Source organism: Silene latifolia, chromosome 10 (genome assembly GCF_048544455.1).
Source record: "Silene latifolia isolate original U9 population chromosome 10, ASM4854445v1, whole genome shotgun sequence".
Taxonomy (NCBI): Eukaryota; Viridiplantae; Streptophyta; class Magnoliopsida; order Caryophyllales; family Caryophyllaceae; genus Silene; species Silene latifolia.
This window is the reverse complement of record NC_133535.1, coordinates 165,172,752-165,191,684: the sequence shown is the minus strand read 5'-3', so window position 1 is coordinate 165,191,684 and position 18,933 is coordinate 165,172,752. Positions and strand designations below refer to the sequence as shown.

General features: G+C 32.7%; 1 protein-coding gene across 2 annotated transcripts; it reads left to right on the top strand.

Annotated features, from left to right (window-relative positions):
- Positions 1 to 12,029: 12,029 nt before the first annotated feature.
- Positions 12,030 to 17,411, top strand: LOC141606898 (two-component response regulator ARR2-like). 2 transcript variants are annotated; one of them, XM_074426259.1, is made up of 6 exons: positions 12,030 to 12,767; positions 13,585 to 13,737; positions 13,920 to 14,291; positions 14,748 to 14,824; positions 15,031 to 16,074; positions 16,654 to 17,411. In XM_074426259.1, exons 1-6 carry the CDS (start codon positions 12,590 to 12,592, stop codon positions 16,723 to 16,725), a joined length of 1,896 nt encoding a protein of 631 aa, XP_074282360.1. In that variant the 5' UTR covers positions 12,030 to 12,589; the 3' UTR covers positions 16,726 to 17,411. The 2 variants fall into 2 exon arrangements, with proteins under 2 accessions (XP_074282360.1, XP_074282359.1); XM_074426258.1 differs by having other exon boundaries at positions 16,651 to 17,411.
- Positions 17,412 to 18,933: the final 1,522 nt, after the last annotated feature.

Here is an 18,933-nt window from a genome sequence, read left to right as displayed (position 1 = left end):
TTTCTATTTACCTCTTCCTACCAAGGATTGCTGCCTATATGGTTGGATCTTAAGATACACATAATCTCCAACATCAAACTCTATATCACTTCTACCCTTATCAGCTTGTTGTTTCATTCTATTCCTTGCCCTGGCAAGGTGAAGTTTGATCCTGTTAAGTGCCTCTTCCCTAGCTCTCAATGACCTAATATATGCAACTATGCAAGTTCACTTCCATTTTCACCCTTTTTTATTAGTCAATCTATTAAGAAAGAAATTATTTAGAAAATATCCTCGGTAGTACTGATTTTGAGTACCACTAGCTTGTCCAACCTCGTTTTTTTAGGTTGTTTTATAACTACTGCTTTTGTACTACACTGTTTTAATAACTATTATTAAAATAATTTTCGTTTAAAAACTACTATCAGAAAGTTTGATTTTCTAAAAAAAAAAACACTACCAAATCTCATTCAAACCCAATAAAACACAATCTCAGCCATTTATTTTTGAATTTTCATTTAAGTTGTATTTTACCCTTAGATAGTGTTTTATTGGGTTTGGATGAGATTTGGTATTGTGTTTTTTTTTTAAAAATCAAACTTATTAATACTCCCTCCATTTTTTAATATATGACGTTTTGCTTTTTCGATGCGAGCCTTTAACTTTAATATTTACAAAAATATATTTGGTAAAAAATTGTAAAAATTATACCATTAAATTCCTTATGAAAAACTTTTTCATATGAGTATACATATCACTATATTTAAGCATATAATTTGATAGATATTGAAGAGAGAAGTGTGTGTCTCGAAATGTGAGAAAGTCATATATAGAAAAACATAGGGAGTAATAGGTTTTAAATTATTTTGGTAGTAGTTCTTAAAACAGTGTAGTACAAAGATAGTAGTTATCAAAAAAACCTTTTTTTTTTATTTGAGTGTGTTTCTTTTCGATACTTTTCCGTTTCGGCCTTTTTTTTTATCTATTTCATTTTGAGTGTCTTATTAACACATCCTTTTTTTTATAACTTTCTTAATTTTACAATCATTAATAAACGTAATTTATTTTCGCAGTACACTTTTTACTCATTTCAGTACTTTTTGTATCTAATTTTCCATTTGCCTACCCCTAACAAAAAAAAACTAAAAAAATACCAAACCTAATTTTCTTCATCTTCCCAAAATACACGCAAATTTCTTCGAATAATAATTATAATTTGAGCGTAGAACAAGTATATAATTCGGTAATCGTATTATAATTAATTAAATTGATGTTTACTTTACAATTTTGATATTAATTTAAATTAATTTAGGGTTTGTTGTTCAAATTAATTTGGGTGTAATTGGGGAATGGTGGCAGGTGGTTAGTCGCCGGCAAGAAAGTTCGACGACGCCGACAACAAGGCGGCAGAGGAGGGTCATGCCGCTTGTGAAGAGGAGGGTGAGGGAAGGGCGTGAGCGTATTGGTTAGTAAACTGACGAGTGTACCGTACTACCGTGTACGGTATCGATAGGTCTACTGATCGTCAGACGGCGGTGACCTGTTGATCGTCGGACGGCGGTGGCCTGCTGGTCAGCGGTGAATATGGCTTAAGGGGGTTTAGGGGCGGATCTAGGGGGGCCCGGGTGGGCACGTGCCCCCCATGAAATCCTAGAAATAAATTTTTATAAGTATCTTAAGTATGCATCAAGCTATGGTAGAGCAGTTGGTAGAGGGAGTGTATATTAATCTCATAGGTAGTAGGTTCGATTCTCGTTACATTGAAGTTTAGTTAGCTTGTTTTTTTTTTTGTTATTTGGGCTTAGCCCATGTTCTTCATAGCTATTTAATCCATCCAAAAACTATTAGAAAGAGGATTTGAACTCTAGCCCTCTAGCTAATATACCAACAACTTAACCATTGAACCACTTGTACTTCTTGTTTATTTAAGGAGTAGAATATAATAAATATTATAATTAGTGATGTTATCGTCAATTACTACAATGTAAATTTAATGAAATCTATAGCATTTTGGAGAAAAAAAATCAATATTAACATAATCGAACCAACTAATTCACCCTTTTTTGTTTAATTTCTACTGACATTAGGAGAAAATTTTTTCTAAGTATTAAAATGTTTTTACGATAAAAATAATGTAATAATTTTTTTTTTACGGTGCCCCCCTTACACAAAATTCCTGCATCCGCCCCTGAGGGGGTTGGGTTATCAAAGGTGGTGGTGGTGGTGGTGGTGGCGGTGGTGTAAGGTGTAGTTACGTGAGTTTTGTTTTTGCTTTTGGTTTTCTTGATTTTTTTTTGTCTAATGATAGTGGAAATGAGAAGGGTATAATGATCAAGTATGTACTATATGAGTAAAATGTGTACTACGAAAATCAGCACCCTTAATAAATACGAGTATTATTTAAAAAAAACAATAGTAACCTTTATCCACTTCGTTATACATGATTGATTTACAAGTTTTGGGACACGTACAGCTCACCCGGCCCGCATTATCTATTTGTCTTTTAGCTAATAACTCAAAAACAAGCATAACTAAATAAACAAGCATGTTATTATCTCCACTTAATTTTGAGTGTTAGATGTTGAGAGGGTTTTGATGACTTTATCTTCACGAGATTTCATGACGATTTTTGTAAGGAGGGTCTCGTTGACTTTAAATCTCCGTCACTAAAGTGTTCACCTCTTCAACCTCGACGTCGGGATTCGAAGAAGGACTTTTTTGATAGAGGATCGTTTGACTTAATCTCCCTTAATGAATTTGATCGACTTGGTGAAAGAAAGTCTCTATACTTGATTTTCTTCACGGCTTGACTCCTCGATGACGACACGAGATTTGAAGTGCTTCAATGTCTTAATCCTTATCTGAAGTGTTTCACTGTCTTGATCTTTGGACAAGGTGATTGATCTTCTAATTTGATGGACTTAGAAAAATCTTCTTATTTTCTAAAGAAAATTAGAGAGTTTTTGTCTCTGTGTTTTTCTCTTCTTTTGTCCTTTTTTTATTTTTCTCTCCCTTCTCCCCTCTTTTGTAAATGAAGAGGAACCTTATTTATAGAGACAAGCCTTTTAAATTTTATATACTTTGGTGGATTTGGATTTGGTAGTCAAGTCGGTCCATTTGAATATGTATGGCCAGGAGCGTAACCGGGAATGAATTCCATCTAGGACTAGATTTATAAATAATTGAAAGTTTGAAACTTATTGTTTTAAGGAAAAATTCAAATCGTTGGCAGATCCGCATATATGAGCTTCTGAGCCCTATGACACTCGAAAAGTGAATTTTTTTTTGTGAATTTTGTCCAACTTATAGGCTAAATAAAATAAAATTTATGTATTTTACGCAAAAATTGACTTAATATTTGATTCGCTATTGAGCATATGTTGTAAAGAATGGATATTGAAAATAAGGGAGGCTTTCATCAAATGGGATATATGACTATATGAGAAGTTGAGAACGATCAAAACTTTCTTTAGTAGGAGTTGAACCCACACTCCTTTGAGTGGTAACCTACCCAACAACCAACTATGCTAAACTTTACTAATGAATCAAATGTGCACTAAATTGTATTTGTAATTTCATCTAGGTCTATAGCCCTGGTAAAACAAGGCTAAATCCGCCCTGGTCTGGCTCATTTAGGTGAGTTTGATCCATTTAGGTGAACTTAACTAGTTTAGTGAATTTGACCTAGTTATCGAGTTTTATCACTTTAGAGAAACAAATCGGATTAAAATAATTGAAATGGACTAATTTACTTTGGAGGCCCATATATGATAATAGCCATCTAGTGATGAAAGATCCAAAATGAATGACTAAATCACTAATAATTCACAAATTCTCATTGAAGACATGACATATCCGTCACAAGGGAGTGACGGATATCATTTTACCTCACAAAGTACCCACTTTTTCTCTCTCTGCAACACTATTCATGTGGTCCCCTTTCTCCACTAACCCATTATGTTATCATTTTATCTCACAAAATATCCGCCACAAATGGTGACCCGTCACAAGGGAGACCAATTGCTAATAATTAGATCAGCATATGGTCCTTCACTGCTTCCACAAACGAACAAGAAACGAACAGTCCTTTGGCCCACTGCTCCAATAAGACAGTAACACGTGTAAAATGAATGATGTCTCGTGTGGGATTTTTTTTTTTTCAGGAAAACGTGGGACTTATTATATTAAATCCAACTCCGTCGCTCGAAGGACGAAATGCGGGAAATCAATTACATGAACCAATTCCTCACCCTCAACCGAACAAAGCCTAGCGGTCAAGTGTGCAACTATATTTCCCCCACACTTTACATAAAAGACCCCTCAAAAATTAAAAGATTTAAGCTTAAAACGAATTAAATAAAATGAATAAAAGACAAGTAAAATAAGGTATAACTAAACAAATTTTAAATTAAGATGGTTGTGCTAGTCTTAAACGAGACCAGCTATTTTTACAATTAGTACATTATACAACCAGTTGTATATGGTTGTATAATGTAGAATCCGAGCTGTACACTAAAGTTTTCGAGTTTTGTTAAAAAGAATGGAAATTTATCTTTAAAGTTTTTGAACTCACACACTTAAACATAAAAAAAATAAACTCTTACAAACTCGATAAAATTACACATAAGCTCGGATTAATGTATAGGGTTGTACAATACTTATTATACAACTGGTTGTATAGTAATATTTGTGCTATTTTTAATTATATGTTAAACAATTTTTTAGATTTTTTAACCGGGTAGAAAGTAAATTATAAAGATTGTACTTTTTTTAAAAGAAGTATTGTCAATAGTATACGAGGCAATTTTTACATTCTTAATGAATTCGTGATGCTAACCATTGTTTTAATTAATCAAAACCATTAAATATGTTTACTAGAACTTGTCTCAAATCTTTCAATATTCTTTAAATTGGTATAATTGAACATTTCGATTGCCTTCATGGCTTCATAGATACTGTGATTGAGTGAAACCTAAGAGAATTTCAACCCAAGATTTGCATGCCATCAAGCAGTCCAACATTTGCTTCATCGTATTTTAAAAAACCAATAACAACTCAATGATTAATGCATTTAATTAAAAAAATGGATTTCCAATATTGTATGAAAAATACAATGACCATCGAACATGATAAGACTCTTAACCAGGACGACACTAAACACATTCCGAACAAGTCATGGTCCGATTGAGTTTTTTTGTACTATACAGTATTACTTAGTTTTTCTGAAAAGTAAATGATTTAAAATGTAAATAAAATTGTTGTTTCGACACTAGATATAATTTGAACTCATCTTCATTCATGCTCGTACTTTTACTGCGAAAACTTAAATCGAGTTTGGTATAAAATTAAAGTAGTGTTAATATAAGAGTACTCTTACAATGTTCGTATGCTTCACAAGTTCACAACAACTAAACAAGGAACATGTCTCATTGCAAGCTGGATTAAAGCTGGTTCTTACCTTTTTCTATAACTCCAAAAACATGCACTCTTTCTATTCCCTTTTCTTGTTTTTTCTTTTAAATTAATCCATGCATTTCTAATTTTTTTTTTCAATTATCATTGTTAATAAATTATTAATTTATATCAAAGTTATAAACTTTAGCATTGACTGATTGAAATTGTAGTCAATAATCAATATCATAAGTTTTATGTTGAACATAAATACTCGAACATTATTAAGTATAGTTATCACAATTTCGCGACATTAAAAGTAGTTGCTATCTGTGCCTTACTTTTAGTTTAGATCAATGTTTTCAAAATTGAATAAATGTTAGTTTTGTTGTATGAAGTATATGAGAGTATGAGATACTAACAACTTTTAGCAAATAAATATTATTTAAAAAATGGGCAAGTCTTGCTTACAACAATAGTAAGTCTTTATTTAGATCATTATTCATGGTTGATTTACAGGTTTAATTGAAAGATTTTATCCCGTAAGTCTTGATATAATCTTGTGTATAAATTTTTGTTTAAGACGAGTATATTTATAGGATAAGTAGAATGCCTGGAGAACGACAATGAACTTATCCTATTTGTATAGGATACTGCTAAAATGCTAATAATTAACCCGTTTTAAACTTAAAACAAGTATGATCGTTTTAAGTGGGAGATTGTCTATTTCATTTCATATAGTAACTCTAATCATTGTTACACCTTATTTATCAAGAGGTAATAATGCTCTAAATTGTCAACCACTAACTATGACACGCCATATTTATATTTTATTAGGAAGTAAATGAAGGAATTGCTATAATAATCATATAAGAAAAAGTTGGTGAGTTTCGATTGGTGTGTTTTTTACTACTTTTATATGTTTTGATAGTTTGATGTTCTGCTAATTCAAGTGCTGCAAATGATTATGTACTTACAAAAGGGAATTCACCAATTCAAACACTAATGCATGCCGTCTATTTATCTCATTTGAAAGTAGTATAGTTATATACTTATATAAAGTATTAGTTATTTTTTCCGTCTCAATTCATACTTTGTATATATGTACTTTTCTATAAATATATAGGTAAACAAATGATTATTGAAACATAAGTAGTAATAATGGATGGTTGATAAAAATTTTAGGAGTGATAACGTACCGAACTATAATGTCTTAGTACCGAGAACATACTGAATACATGAAGTTACTTTACATTTCACTTTGAAATACAAAAATACGTATATAATGCAATTTTATGCAAACTTTATCAAAAATTCAATGTTACTAACGCAATACAATATTTTTGCTAGCTATGTGAGTATTACATAGGCATCTTACGATATTCTTAAACTCAATTTATAAGACCTCAACTATTGAACTTAATTACAATAAACTAAAACAAAAGTAAACCGAAATATATATTCTTCCAATATAATCGAATTGAACGAAACAAAGTTGAAGTGATTTGATTATCTATGAGCTTTAGATTTTCTGACTTGCTTGAAAAATTTTACCTACTTTAGCTTATTATCACGTGCCCTACGGGCACATGTTAGAAAAACCCTTTACCCAAGTTATGACCTGGTCAACTTGTACTTAGCTTAATCTCTGAGTCTATACCTATAGGCTATAATCGAATTGAAACAAGGTTAAAGTGATTTGATTATTTGATTGTATGTCAAGTTAAAATTTTCTTGCTCACTTAAATTACAACCCCAACCATTTTTTCTACTTGTAAAGTAGATAGGGAGTACTATATATCACTTTTTTCAAATACTTTCAAATACTTGCACTTGCGCAAGATGTCACATACTAACTCACATGCGACATGCCCACAAAGTTTAAGGTGTTCCAAACCCTAAAGCTAGGTCACACGTAAGTTGTTTATTCGCGCATGACGTCCTTTAATTTTATCCAACGGTTTTCGAAGTTTTTATCTCCTTTATTAAAAGCACCATCGTCTTCTCCCCTCCACTCATTCTCTAGTGGGGTGCTGAGGGATCATCAAACTATATAATTTTGTTTTATTGTTTTTAATTTCTAATAATAAATTTTGTTACTTACTAAAATAACAACAAATTTCTTAAATAATTAGCATAATAATCATATATTTATGTGACTAAATTTATTCATGGTTATTACAAGGTGTTAATCTATAAAATCTTTAAACCAGGTAAAACGTCATCCGATTAGAAAAATCTAAGGTTATGGGGTTACAAAATTTCTTTTGGAAATTTTATTGTATGATAATTTACACGCATTATTGTAAAACCTCTCATAAAACATCCAAACTCGTTAAATTACCCTACTTATATGTACTTTGGGCATGACCATATGAGTCTAATAACATGTATATTAAAATATGGAGTACTCTATAATATTTAGGTTAAAAGATAAAACATATTCTAGAAAGGGCTTTTATTAAACCGTTTTGATTTTGTTTTGATATTATTTGTTTAGAGCAACTCCAATGGTACAATTTTTGGACCTGCTTGCAATTTACATAAATTACCTAGCTACAACATAACCATTGGGGAAGAAAAAGTAATGTATGCTTGAAAGCTAATGTAGCTTGCACAAGCTACATGCTTGAAATTGAATGCTTTAAATAATAGTGTAAAAACTGAATAAAATTAAAGTTAAAATAGTAATTTAACTTGTGTGACCCATACAAGCTACATGGTATTGTAGTTTACCACTAAACGAATTTATAGCCGGAAAACAGGGTTGCTTGAAATGATGAGACGGAAATCCAAGCTATAAGAGATTGTAGCTATCCATTAGAGTTGCTCTTAGAAATTTGGTATTTCACCTATATGTTTCGTTGTCTTTTTTCCATTGAGCTCTATTTACATACACTTTATAGATTTCTAATCTCGTATATTAATTATCACAACTAAATTAGTACTCCGTATTAATTATGAAAAATAAATTATTTTAGTTTTTCGTAAACGTTAACACGCCTTTCTTAAGCATAAGTGATCTTATCCATTCTCTCATTTTCGGATTAATTTACGTACTATTACTCCCTTACCACATTCATAATAATTACAACAACGAAGTCTGGGGCAAGAGTAGTTATGTTTCAAGTTAAGCAACATCTACTTTTGTAGTAGGTTTATAGATAACACATATTACGGTCTCATACTCTGAGACGGTCTATTTTTCTTAAAAATCTACTTATTTAACACTAAAATATAATCTTTCTATACAATATAGCCGTCTCATAATATAAGAGTGTTCCTTACATAATAATTATTGTATAATATAACCGTCTCACAGTATAATACCGTTTTCGAGCGGAGTACTACTCTAAGTGCAAAAGACCAGCTGGTAGTTTCCAAGGGCACTGGACACTTTCGTGAACTAGATTCCAATGTCGAAGTTTCAACTTTTAGAGAATTTGGGCCCACATTTTCTGGCCCAATTTAATTTTAGTGAGGTACACATACTAATAATAATAATTCTATCCAAAGTGGTGAGTAAAAGCAATAGATTCTAAAGAATATACTGTGATTGGCATCATACTTGGTCTAAAATGTGACTTGAACAAACAAACCTAATCAATTTTAAAAAATAAGTTGATTTTGACATCTATTATTTTAATTATAAGCCTTAATCAATAAAGTATGAAAATAAGGTAGATATATAATGTCATAATGATATCATCGTAGATTCGTATACTGGTTAAGGAGCTTTCATTAGATTAATATCTTTTCATCAGCTTATTTGAATATATAACTTAACTTAATTGAATATATAAAATAAGTTATATATTCAAATAAGCTAATGAATATTTAACTTATTTTAACTTATACTTCTACAATTTTTTTTGAAAATATACTACGTAATGTGAATGGCACTTAAGCTATAAATAAATAAGTCTACTCCAGATAACTTCATTAAGAGGATTTTATCGCATTTTAATTACTCTTTAACTTTATTTATTTAGCATAATATTCAAAATAAATAATTTGATGAAAATTAATCAGTTATCTCAATTAAGCTCTGTTTTTTAGACTTAATTTCAGCTTATATTAGTTCAGTTCAACTCTACTAAGTTCATTTCAGTTCAGTTCAGCTTATCACAAATTAACTCTATTTCGGTCCAGTTTAGTTTTATTCAATTCAGTTAAATTCAACTTTATCTAACTATTTTACCAAATATGCCATTTTACCAAATATTACTTGCTATTTTATCTACATTTACTAAAGAATTTAATGTGAATGACTTATCTTACATTTTTCACCACATTTAAGCTACATTTTTAATTTCCAGAGTTATCTGTAGTATATTTCATCAAAAGAGGGACTCAAGGCTTTGAGAGAGTTGTGATTTCCTTGCCATCACTTTCCAAAAATGTCACAATGTGTTTTTTTGGCACAAGCAATCCGATCTATAGCTGAATTTAAGTTCAATAAAACTAAAAATATTAAAGTTATCCTCCATGAATTTTGTAGTATTGTAATATGAAGTCTCAATTTAATTTGGATTAAAAAATACTAAGGCTATTGCTTGTATAATCTAATTGCGCTGACCTTAATAATATCAAACTACCTTTTCTTTTCTTTTTTAAATGGGTACCCTTATGCGACGGATGAGAATCGAACCACAAACTTCATAATTGGAGTAAGAAAATTCTTATCACATGGATTAACTCTTATTCTCAAAACTGCATTAAAGTTGGTTGACTCCAATCACATACGATGAGTTTTGTCCAACAGTAACGGAGTAAGGATCTCTCATTTGGGGTGGAATATATTATAAGAAAACTAAATTGATCCGGGAAGACCAACTATCTCATTCTGTTAAATGAGTGAGGTAAGATGAAGTTATCGACTTTCAAACCACCTCAAAAGAGCATACTAATAGTTACTACTCCCTCTCATTCATCATAATCTTCCCCTTTGGTTTTGGCACAATACTTTAGGAAAAATATTAAAATAGGAGTAAAAGAGTTGTGTGGGGTTGGTGATAGTAGAGATGGATGAATTATTAATAGTTAAATAAAGAATTGTGGGGCCAAAACATAAAGAAAAGTAGTAAAATAGGAGTAAAAGAGTTGTGTAGGGTTTGGTGATAGGAGAGAGAAATGAATAAAATAAGAGTAAAAGTTTCTAAAAATAGAAAGGTGAACATTAGTTGAATAATCCGTTTAGGGAAAGAGGGAACATTATAGTGACTGGGAGGGAGTATTACTCACGATGTTAACAAACAAACAATTAAGATGCTTTTGCATCATTTGCATAATTTCTGTACGATAATGAAGTATAAAAACTTCTGAATCGAATGAACATGAGTGACTATTAGTAGTTAGTACTATATAGTTTCAGTGCTTTTCTTTGATTAATTCAGGATGTACTATTAGATTAATTTAATTCCATAGGCCCATATACAATATACGTAATGATTAATACTCCTAATTACACCACTTGTTATAACATAATGTTAATCATGTAAAACCTTTGACTTACACTAGAGATAATAATTTTTATGCTATCATGTTTGCGCTGTATGATGTTCTTGTATGATGTTTTTGAGTTTTTTTGTATTTTAAGTTATTTACATACGTATGATCAAAATTCCGTTCACGTAAAATGACGCGAGAAAAGATAACACAAGACATATCTATAATATGTTGATATCATTCAACAAGATTTTCTACCTATAGGCTATACCGCTATAATTTGTCAAGAAACCATTTTAATTAAAAATTCAAGTCATTGTTGGAGTCTTAAGATTGGTTTTATATTCTATCACGCCTCATGACACAAATACCCTTCGGACTTGAAGCGTGGATGCATCAACAAATCTTTCCATGAGGTGATGAGATTCGAACCCGTGACCTTTTGGTCATAATGGCTCTGATTACATGTTAAGAAACCCTATCAATCAAAAGGTTAAGCCAATGGTTAAAATTCCAGTAAAATCAGTTTTATACTCTAAAACATAAGTTTTCGTCAAGTCATTTACCTGTAAAATAATAACAATGATAAATAAAAAACAAGGCCTCTTATCAATCCATTAGGCCCAATATGTTCAGAATATCCATAAAAAAGCAGGCCCAATTTCTAATTAAAAGTTTTTAGGCGGAATTTTTTTAAATTTTTACTCTTTTAAGTAGATAGGAGATTGATTAAATCCCAATACTTACAACCATAATCTTTTCATTATATTGTAATCTTATCATAATTCACTATTCCATTTACATAAATAGGATTACCATGTAAATGCTCATCTAATTTTGGTAACAATATATAAATTTGAATTTACAAAAACTCATAAAATCAACATATTACTAGTTTGAATTATGAAGATCCCTTCAATCTAGGAAAGTAAAGATTTATTTTATCTCCCCTGCATTCCTGCAAAGCTAAACCAAGCTGTTAGATAAGATAATTAGTGAATTAAATTTGATATAATAATTCAAAAAAAACTTGACAAAAAAACACGAATAAGACAGTCTCACGTATATATAAAAAATCATTTATCTATTATAGTGTAAAATCATCTTATAATATAAAACCGCCTTTTAATATAAATCGTTTTACACAATAATTACTCGAACTTTAAATAATGAAGAACACTATAAAAACCTCAATCATTCCATTTTCTTCCATCTCAGTTGAGGATTTTGTTATTTGTTCCATATGTTTCTGAGCTGTATCCACACTCATCAGAGTGACCCACTTTCTTATAAAATATTCACAATAAATTCATCAATTTTTTTCAATAATTTTATTTAATAATTCAATTTTTTTTAACTTCTTCTTCAATTTTTAACACATCAATTTTTATTCCTGTACTTTTATCTCTTTATCTCTCTACTTTCAACTTCATTTTTCTCCTCTCTCTTCTTTGATTATTTCCAAAAGATCTAAACTTGGGTTTGCTTATTTTGTTGAATTCTCAATTGGGTCTCAAATATTTTCTCAAAAACTTTCCAAAAATCTAATCTTTTATTTCACTATTTATATTGAAAAAACCATCTTAGTTCATTTCTCTCAAAGATTCCATTAAATTTCAATATTTTCTTATTAAATTTGTATATTTAAGGTGGGTTTCAATTAATTAAATTCATGATAGCTTTGACCTTTTTTCTAAGATTATTTTTAAATAGTCAATAATTTTTGTTTTTAATTTTTTGGTTTGGAAATTTGCAAGTATAGATAAATGAGATGAACATGGGTGGCGGAGTAATGGGATCCATGTCAATACCAAGTTCAAACATGACCCGAAAGGCTGTTGATTCAGTACCCGACCCGTTTCCTGCGGGTCTACGGGTGCTTGTTGTTGATGATGATCCAACTTGTCTCATCATTCTAGAGAAGATGCTTCGAACTTGTAGATATGATGGTAATTATACTTTCTTGCTCTAATTTTAATTTCAATTATTTCATTTGTTATGTTTTACTTAATCCGATCCGTATTACTCACTCCGTCCCAATCATTTATTTACATTTTTTTATATTATCTGTGAGAAGTATTTTAATTTAAGGTAAACAAATGATCGAATGATATTTCTTAAGGTCAATGGTAGTAATTGAGTATATATTTTAAGTTTTGTGTGACACTATGTTACTCGGACTCGTCTACTCGTATCCGACAAAATACGTATCGGAGTATCTGATACGGCTATTTTGTGCGAAATTTTCAATATTTTGGTCTAAAATGAAATATCTAAGTGTCGTATCGTATCAGACAAAATACGTATCGGATACGGAATACGGCAAGTAAGTGAAGTATCCGAGTAACATAGGTGTGACATGATTTTTTTTGTCAATTTAATGATTGTTAGTTATTGATTTTTAATGTAATATTTGGCAATTGAATGTTTTTTTACTTGTGAATTGAAATGGTTAAACAACAATTGGTCAATTTCAGTTAGTCTCCCTTGAAAGACGGATAACATTAAAACGGGTCAAATATCACCCCACACATGCCGAATCTGATAAATGTATGATCATTCTAGTTTTAGTAAATGAAACATGCTTTGACTTAATTGTAGTCATTCAGTCATATGGGACAGAAATCTAATTAATTTCTTTGCATTTTTTGTTTTGTTGTTGTTGATTTTATATACCATTTATGGAAATCAGATCATATTTAGTTGGTTTACTCTCTGATAGACTGATACAAGCAAATTTGGTAAAATTTTCGGGATTTGTTTCAGTTACAAAGACGAATAGAGCCGAGGTTGCCTTGACTTTGCTCCGCGAGAATAGAAATGGGTTTGATATTGTAATAAGTGATGTACATATGCCGGATATGGACGGGTTCAAACTCCTTGAGCATGTTGGATTGGAGATGGATCTTCCGGTTATCAGTGAGTATTTCTTCTTCGGCCTTATAGCTCTACAAATTCTTGATATCCCTATTACTCCGTCTTAAGATTTGAATTGTTTCGCTTGAGGGACAACCCTAAGAACATATATAAGCATTTGGGTCGATCTCACAAGTAAGACTATTTAATGGAAATTTTAATGTGGGATATATTTAATGGAACAGTGATGTCAGCAGACGATAGCAATAATGTTGTGATGAAGGGTGTTACTCACGGGGCATGTGATTACTTAATCAAACCAGTCCGAATAGAGGCACTTAAGAACATATGGCAGCATGTGATTAGGAAGAAGAAACATGAATTTAAAGAAGTGGAGCAATCAAGTAGCTGGGATGAGGGGGATCGTGAGCAAAAACAAGATGATAACGCTTTATCTCCTGCCAACGAAGGAAGTTGGAAAAGTTCTAAGAGGAAGGGCGAAGATGAAGATTCCGATGACAGAGATGATACAACTACTCTGAAGAAACCTCGCGTTGTTTGGTCAGTTGAGCTTCACCAACAGTTTGTCGCTGCTGTCAATCAGCTTGGAATCGAAAGTATGTAACCTTTTCAAATATAATTGTTCCGTCTTGCTTTATTGCCTTTTGTTAAAGTTACATTTATCTTTATCATTTTACTTACTATAAGTGGTCATTAGGTAGACACCTTAAAACATAGGAATTCCGAACTTCCCCATTCTAATTTGTAGCAAAACAACTCCGACAACTTCCATAAATTAAAATTTCATAGAAAATTGATATTCTCAAGTCTTGTCAATTCTCAGTGTGAGTCAAACAAACACTAAGTTGCGGATCTTCACGACTTTATGTAATGTTCCTTAAGGAGTAGGGTTTAGCTTGACATTGACTCTTCCAGTCGCAGACTTAAAAATTGTATTTTCAGGTGACCATTGAGGTGGTTGATGTTTTTACGTCACTCTGTTGTCATTTCAAGAATTACTTGCTTCAACTTTATGTACTAGGCTTATGTTTTCTGGTGATGTTCTCGTGCAGAGGCCGTCCCCAAGAAAATCTTGGAGATGATGAATGTTCCTGGTCTGACTAGAGAAAATGTTGCTAGTCATCTTCAGGTATTTTATTAAATTATTCATTTATGCTTGTGAATTGGTATGGTTCGGTTCCCTTTCCCTATCCCTGTCCAGTTTTGCCGTGTGGACTGACTCTATACGAATTCTCTTGCGAAACTGACCTATAGAGAATTCATTGGGGTGAATTGGTAAGATTGGCAGGTAAAAGAGACCGTCTTTCATGAGACTGATTAAACTACTCCATGCAGAAATACCGCTTGTATCTCAGAAGGCTGAGTGGAGTTTCACAACAAGGTGGACTTAACGCCGCTTTTATGTCCCAAGACTCTGGATTTGGCGCCATGTCGTCTCTTGGCGGTATTGACCTCCAGACTCTTCATGCCACTGGCCACCTATCAGCTCAAACTCTGGCGGCATACACCAGATATCAACCTACTATGAAACCGGGCATTTCCATGCCATTTGTCGACCAAAGAAGTTTATTTAGCTTCGAAAACTCCAAGTCAAGATATGAAATGAATGCCGTTAATAAGCAAATGAATTTGCTGCACGGAATTCCAACAACAATGGAACCAAGGCAACTTGCGGGATTGAATCAATCTGCCCAAAACATGGGGAACATTAATTTGCAAGCAAATGCTTCCAGTAGCCATCAGAGTAGCTCTTTGCTCATGCAGAGGGCCCCACAGCAATCTAGTATCGGCAGCCACGTTTCCAGGATTCAACCCTCAATTGGACAGGCTATGCAGTCAAATGCGGCCATAGTTTCACGAAATGGAATGTCTTATAATCCCGTCTCACAAGCAGGCCCAGTGGTAGATTACTCCACCATTAACCAAATGCCGGACATACCGGGAAATAGTTTCCCTCTTGGAAGTACTCCTGGATTGACGGCTATGACATCCAAGGGATTTAATCAGGTCAACAATAATAACTTGGACACTAAAGCGGCAAGAGGATATGTCGGGAGTTATGACGTGTTTTCTGAAGTCGAGTCACATAGTTCTCAGGAATGGCAGCTGCGAGACCCTAACATGAATTTTGGAAGTTCCTCTCAACTCTCAACATCTATGCACCACAACACCGGGAATGTGGGTCCCTCAGCTTTGGTGAATGGCAAACAGATGTTCTCTACTGGATTGGATAGCCAACATCTCGGAATGAACAGCATTAATGTAGGGCCCTCGGTTTTGGTGAAGGCAGAGACGTATTCTGATATCCCCAGCCCTGGGACTCACCTCTTCGCTCAGCATTATGATCAGGATGATTTGATGTCTGCACTTCTGAAGCAGGTAAGGAATAGCTAGTAGATTTGATCATTCATCACGAACAAAATTGAGGACGTAATTATCAGATTTTTTTTCTCAGGCATTAGATTGAACTTTGCTTCCATATACTATTCTTTTCTACTTTTCTTTAATAAAAAACTTGTCAATCCAAGAAACATCATAATTAATTGACGCAACTCGCGAGCTAATAATGTGTCGGATTCGTCTAAAAACAATTTTTTCTCACATGTCTTGTAATCAAAAACATTTGTACAACATTTGTTCCTGGACGAATTTCACGGTCCATTTGAGCAATTAGTCTTGCTATAGACGGGTATATCCGTCTATTGCTATAGACGGGTCAAATACAATGAAAGTGGTGACATTTTTTGCCCACACTACCCCACTTGTTGTTTGTCCTATTAGGAAAGTGGTATTGTATTTGACCCGTATTTCATTATAGACGGATAGTGTCCGTCTATAATGAGAATTTGTGCCATTTGAGTTGTTGCGAAACGTGTAGTTTTCCAGTCAAGTTTTTTCCCATACATTTATTACTCAAATTTCTGGAGATCTAAGACCTGTTTGTTTGCTTCATAGCAGCAAGAAGGCATTGGGACTAATGATTATGAGTTCGACGGGTATGTCCTGGACAATATTCCTGTCCAGCAGTGAAACTTTCTCTAAAGTTTGAAGACATTATATTGCAGCGTCTGATGTACATAGGGCTCAAGTTGAGAGACCACACTAATAATTCGAGAAAAGAACTGGAAATCCACGTTCTTGAACCTATCGTCTTTCAACTTGATTTATTCAGATTTGAAACTGTTCAAGCAGCCATGGATCAAGATTATTGCATAACTCGATATCCGCCTGTTCAGAATGGCGGGCGGGCGTGTAAATTGGTTGCCGATTCCTATGATTTTTCTTAGCTTGCCTTTTTTTTTTTCCTTTTTCGTTTTATATTTGGTTGTTCTAACTTGAATAAAGCGAGGCCAATTGCCATGTCTTCGACAACAACGTTGTACAAATCTCATCTGATTCCTCAGGACAAGCTCTGAGGATTTGTTCTTTTTTTCCTGGTCTTGGTTAGACAGTGTGCAACTTTGATTTGAGGTATATTGCTATGTTGATGGTATATTGGTATGTCATATTTTACAAATTCTTGTTTGAGACGGTTTTGTACTTTTCTTAATGTGAGTCCAACTCTTTAAGCTAGAATATAATTTAGTTGTATAAATGAGTATGGTCTGGAGTAACTACTCTACTACCATATCGTCTTTATTGGTGTCATTCCCGGATGTAATAACCTTGTGATTGTCGCGAAACTAGATTCTATTATTATTGATCGTGATTGTTTACTTGTCGAAACCTTATTACTTCATACGGATTACGATCAATGAATGTTTAATCACCTTGTAAAACGGTTTTCGGATATTAATAGTATTGTAAAGCCATATAAAGACTTTGATGTCCCCGTTATGTACAAGTGGTGGTTAGTGAAAGTTATATTAGTGAGGTTACTCGAGTAAAATAGCACTTGTTTTACAATATGAGTTTTGTATATCGGTATATAAGAATTGTAAAATAGCTGGTCACCCTCGCGTGGTTTACCTGGTATACGTGGTTTGCAGGCTATCACGTACACCCGAGGGTTTACCCAGTACGCACCGAAGGTAGCGGCTGCGGGTTTCCTCATCATCAAAAAAAAAAAAAAAAAAAAAAATTGTTGTTAATGACCTTGTCAGAATTTGTTTCAAAAACCAAACAAGGCGATGTTATAGAATGAGACTAATTCACCGATGTTCAATGTGTTGTGTGCATGTATGTAAATTTTCGGTCACTAATTTCTTAACTTAAAAGTATTATTTTCTATGCAATTATGTTCGATTAATATGCTCTTAGTAGAAGCATACCAAAACGTAAAGAATCTATTAAACAGGATGGAATAATCGGTTGGGCTAATTAAATGGATGAGTCGTTAATGAGAGCAAAACAGTAAAAATTGTGAATAGTACATGGGCCTATGCATTTATATTGGATCAGCCCAACAATAATGGGCTCAGTAGATTGAACATAAACCAATGATTATATACGGTACCAAGTTGAGTACCAAGTTGTGGTTACAGCTAAGCTTTCAACAAAGATTCTAAGATTCACACTTGCATCACAAATCATTCAACAGCAAGTCTTGCTATAGACGGATATATCCGTCTATAGCAAGAGACGGGTCAAATACCTTTAAAGTGGTGATATTTTTGGGCCCCATTACGCAAGTTATTGTTTGTCTTATGCGTAATGTGGTATGTTATTTGGCCCGTCTTTAGTTATAGACGGATAGTTACCGTCTATAATGAGATTTTGTGATCATTCAAACCAAGTAATCATGTTTATTTGACTTGTAATTGAAAAGGTTGATTCTACTCCAGTTACATCCATTTCAAATCCAATGGACACCTTGAATAAAGTTGTTTTAATAGAAAGGTGTCTTAACTAACACAATTTCTTTGATAAAAAAAAGCGTCTTAATTTAAAACAACACTCGTAATTAGTATAAAATGTGAAAAGAGGTGCGAAATGTCTTAATTTAAAGTGGTTTTAAGAAAAGCTTTTGACTAACTAGTTACATGTTTAATGAACTACTTCCTCCATCTTGGTTAATTGTTATCATTTGGTTTTGACACAAAGATCAAGGAAAGAGGAAGTGCCCGATTACCAAATGACAAGTGGAAGAAATTGAGGGTGAATGATCAAATTGTTCATCAAGTTCATTCTTAAAATATAAAGGACAACAACTCACTGAGACACCCCAATATGGAAATGAACAACAAAGACCGGAACAGAGGGAGTACCTTTTTATCATAAGCTTGTTTTTTCATTAAA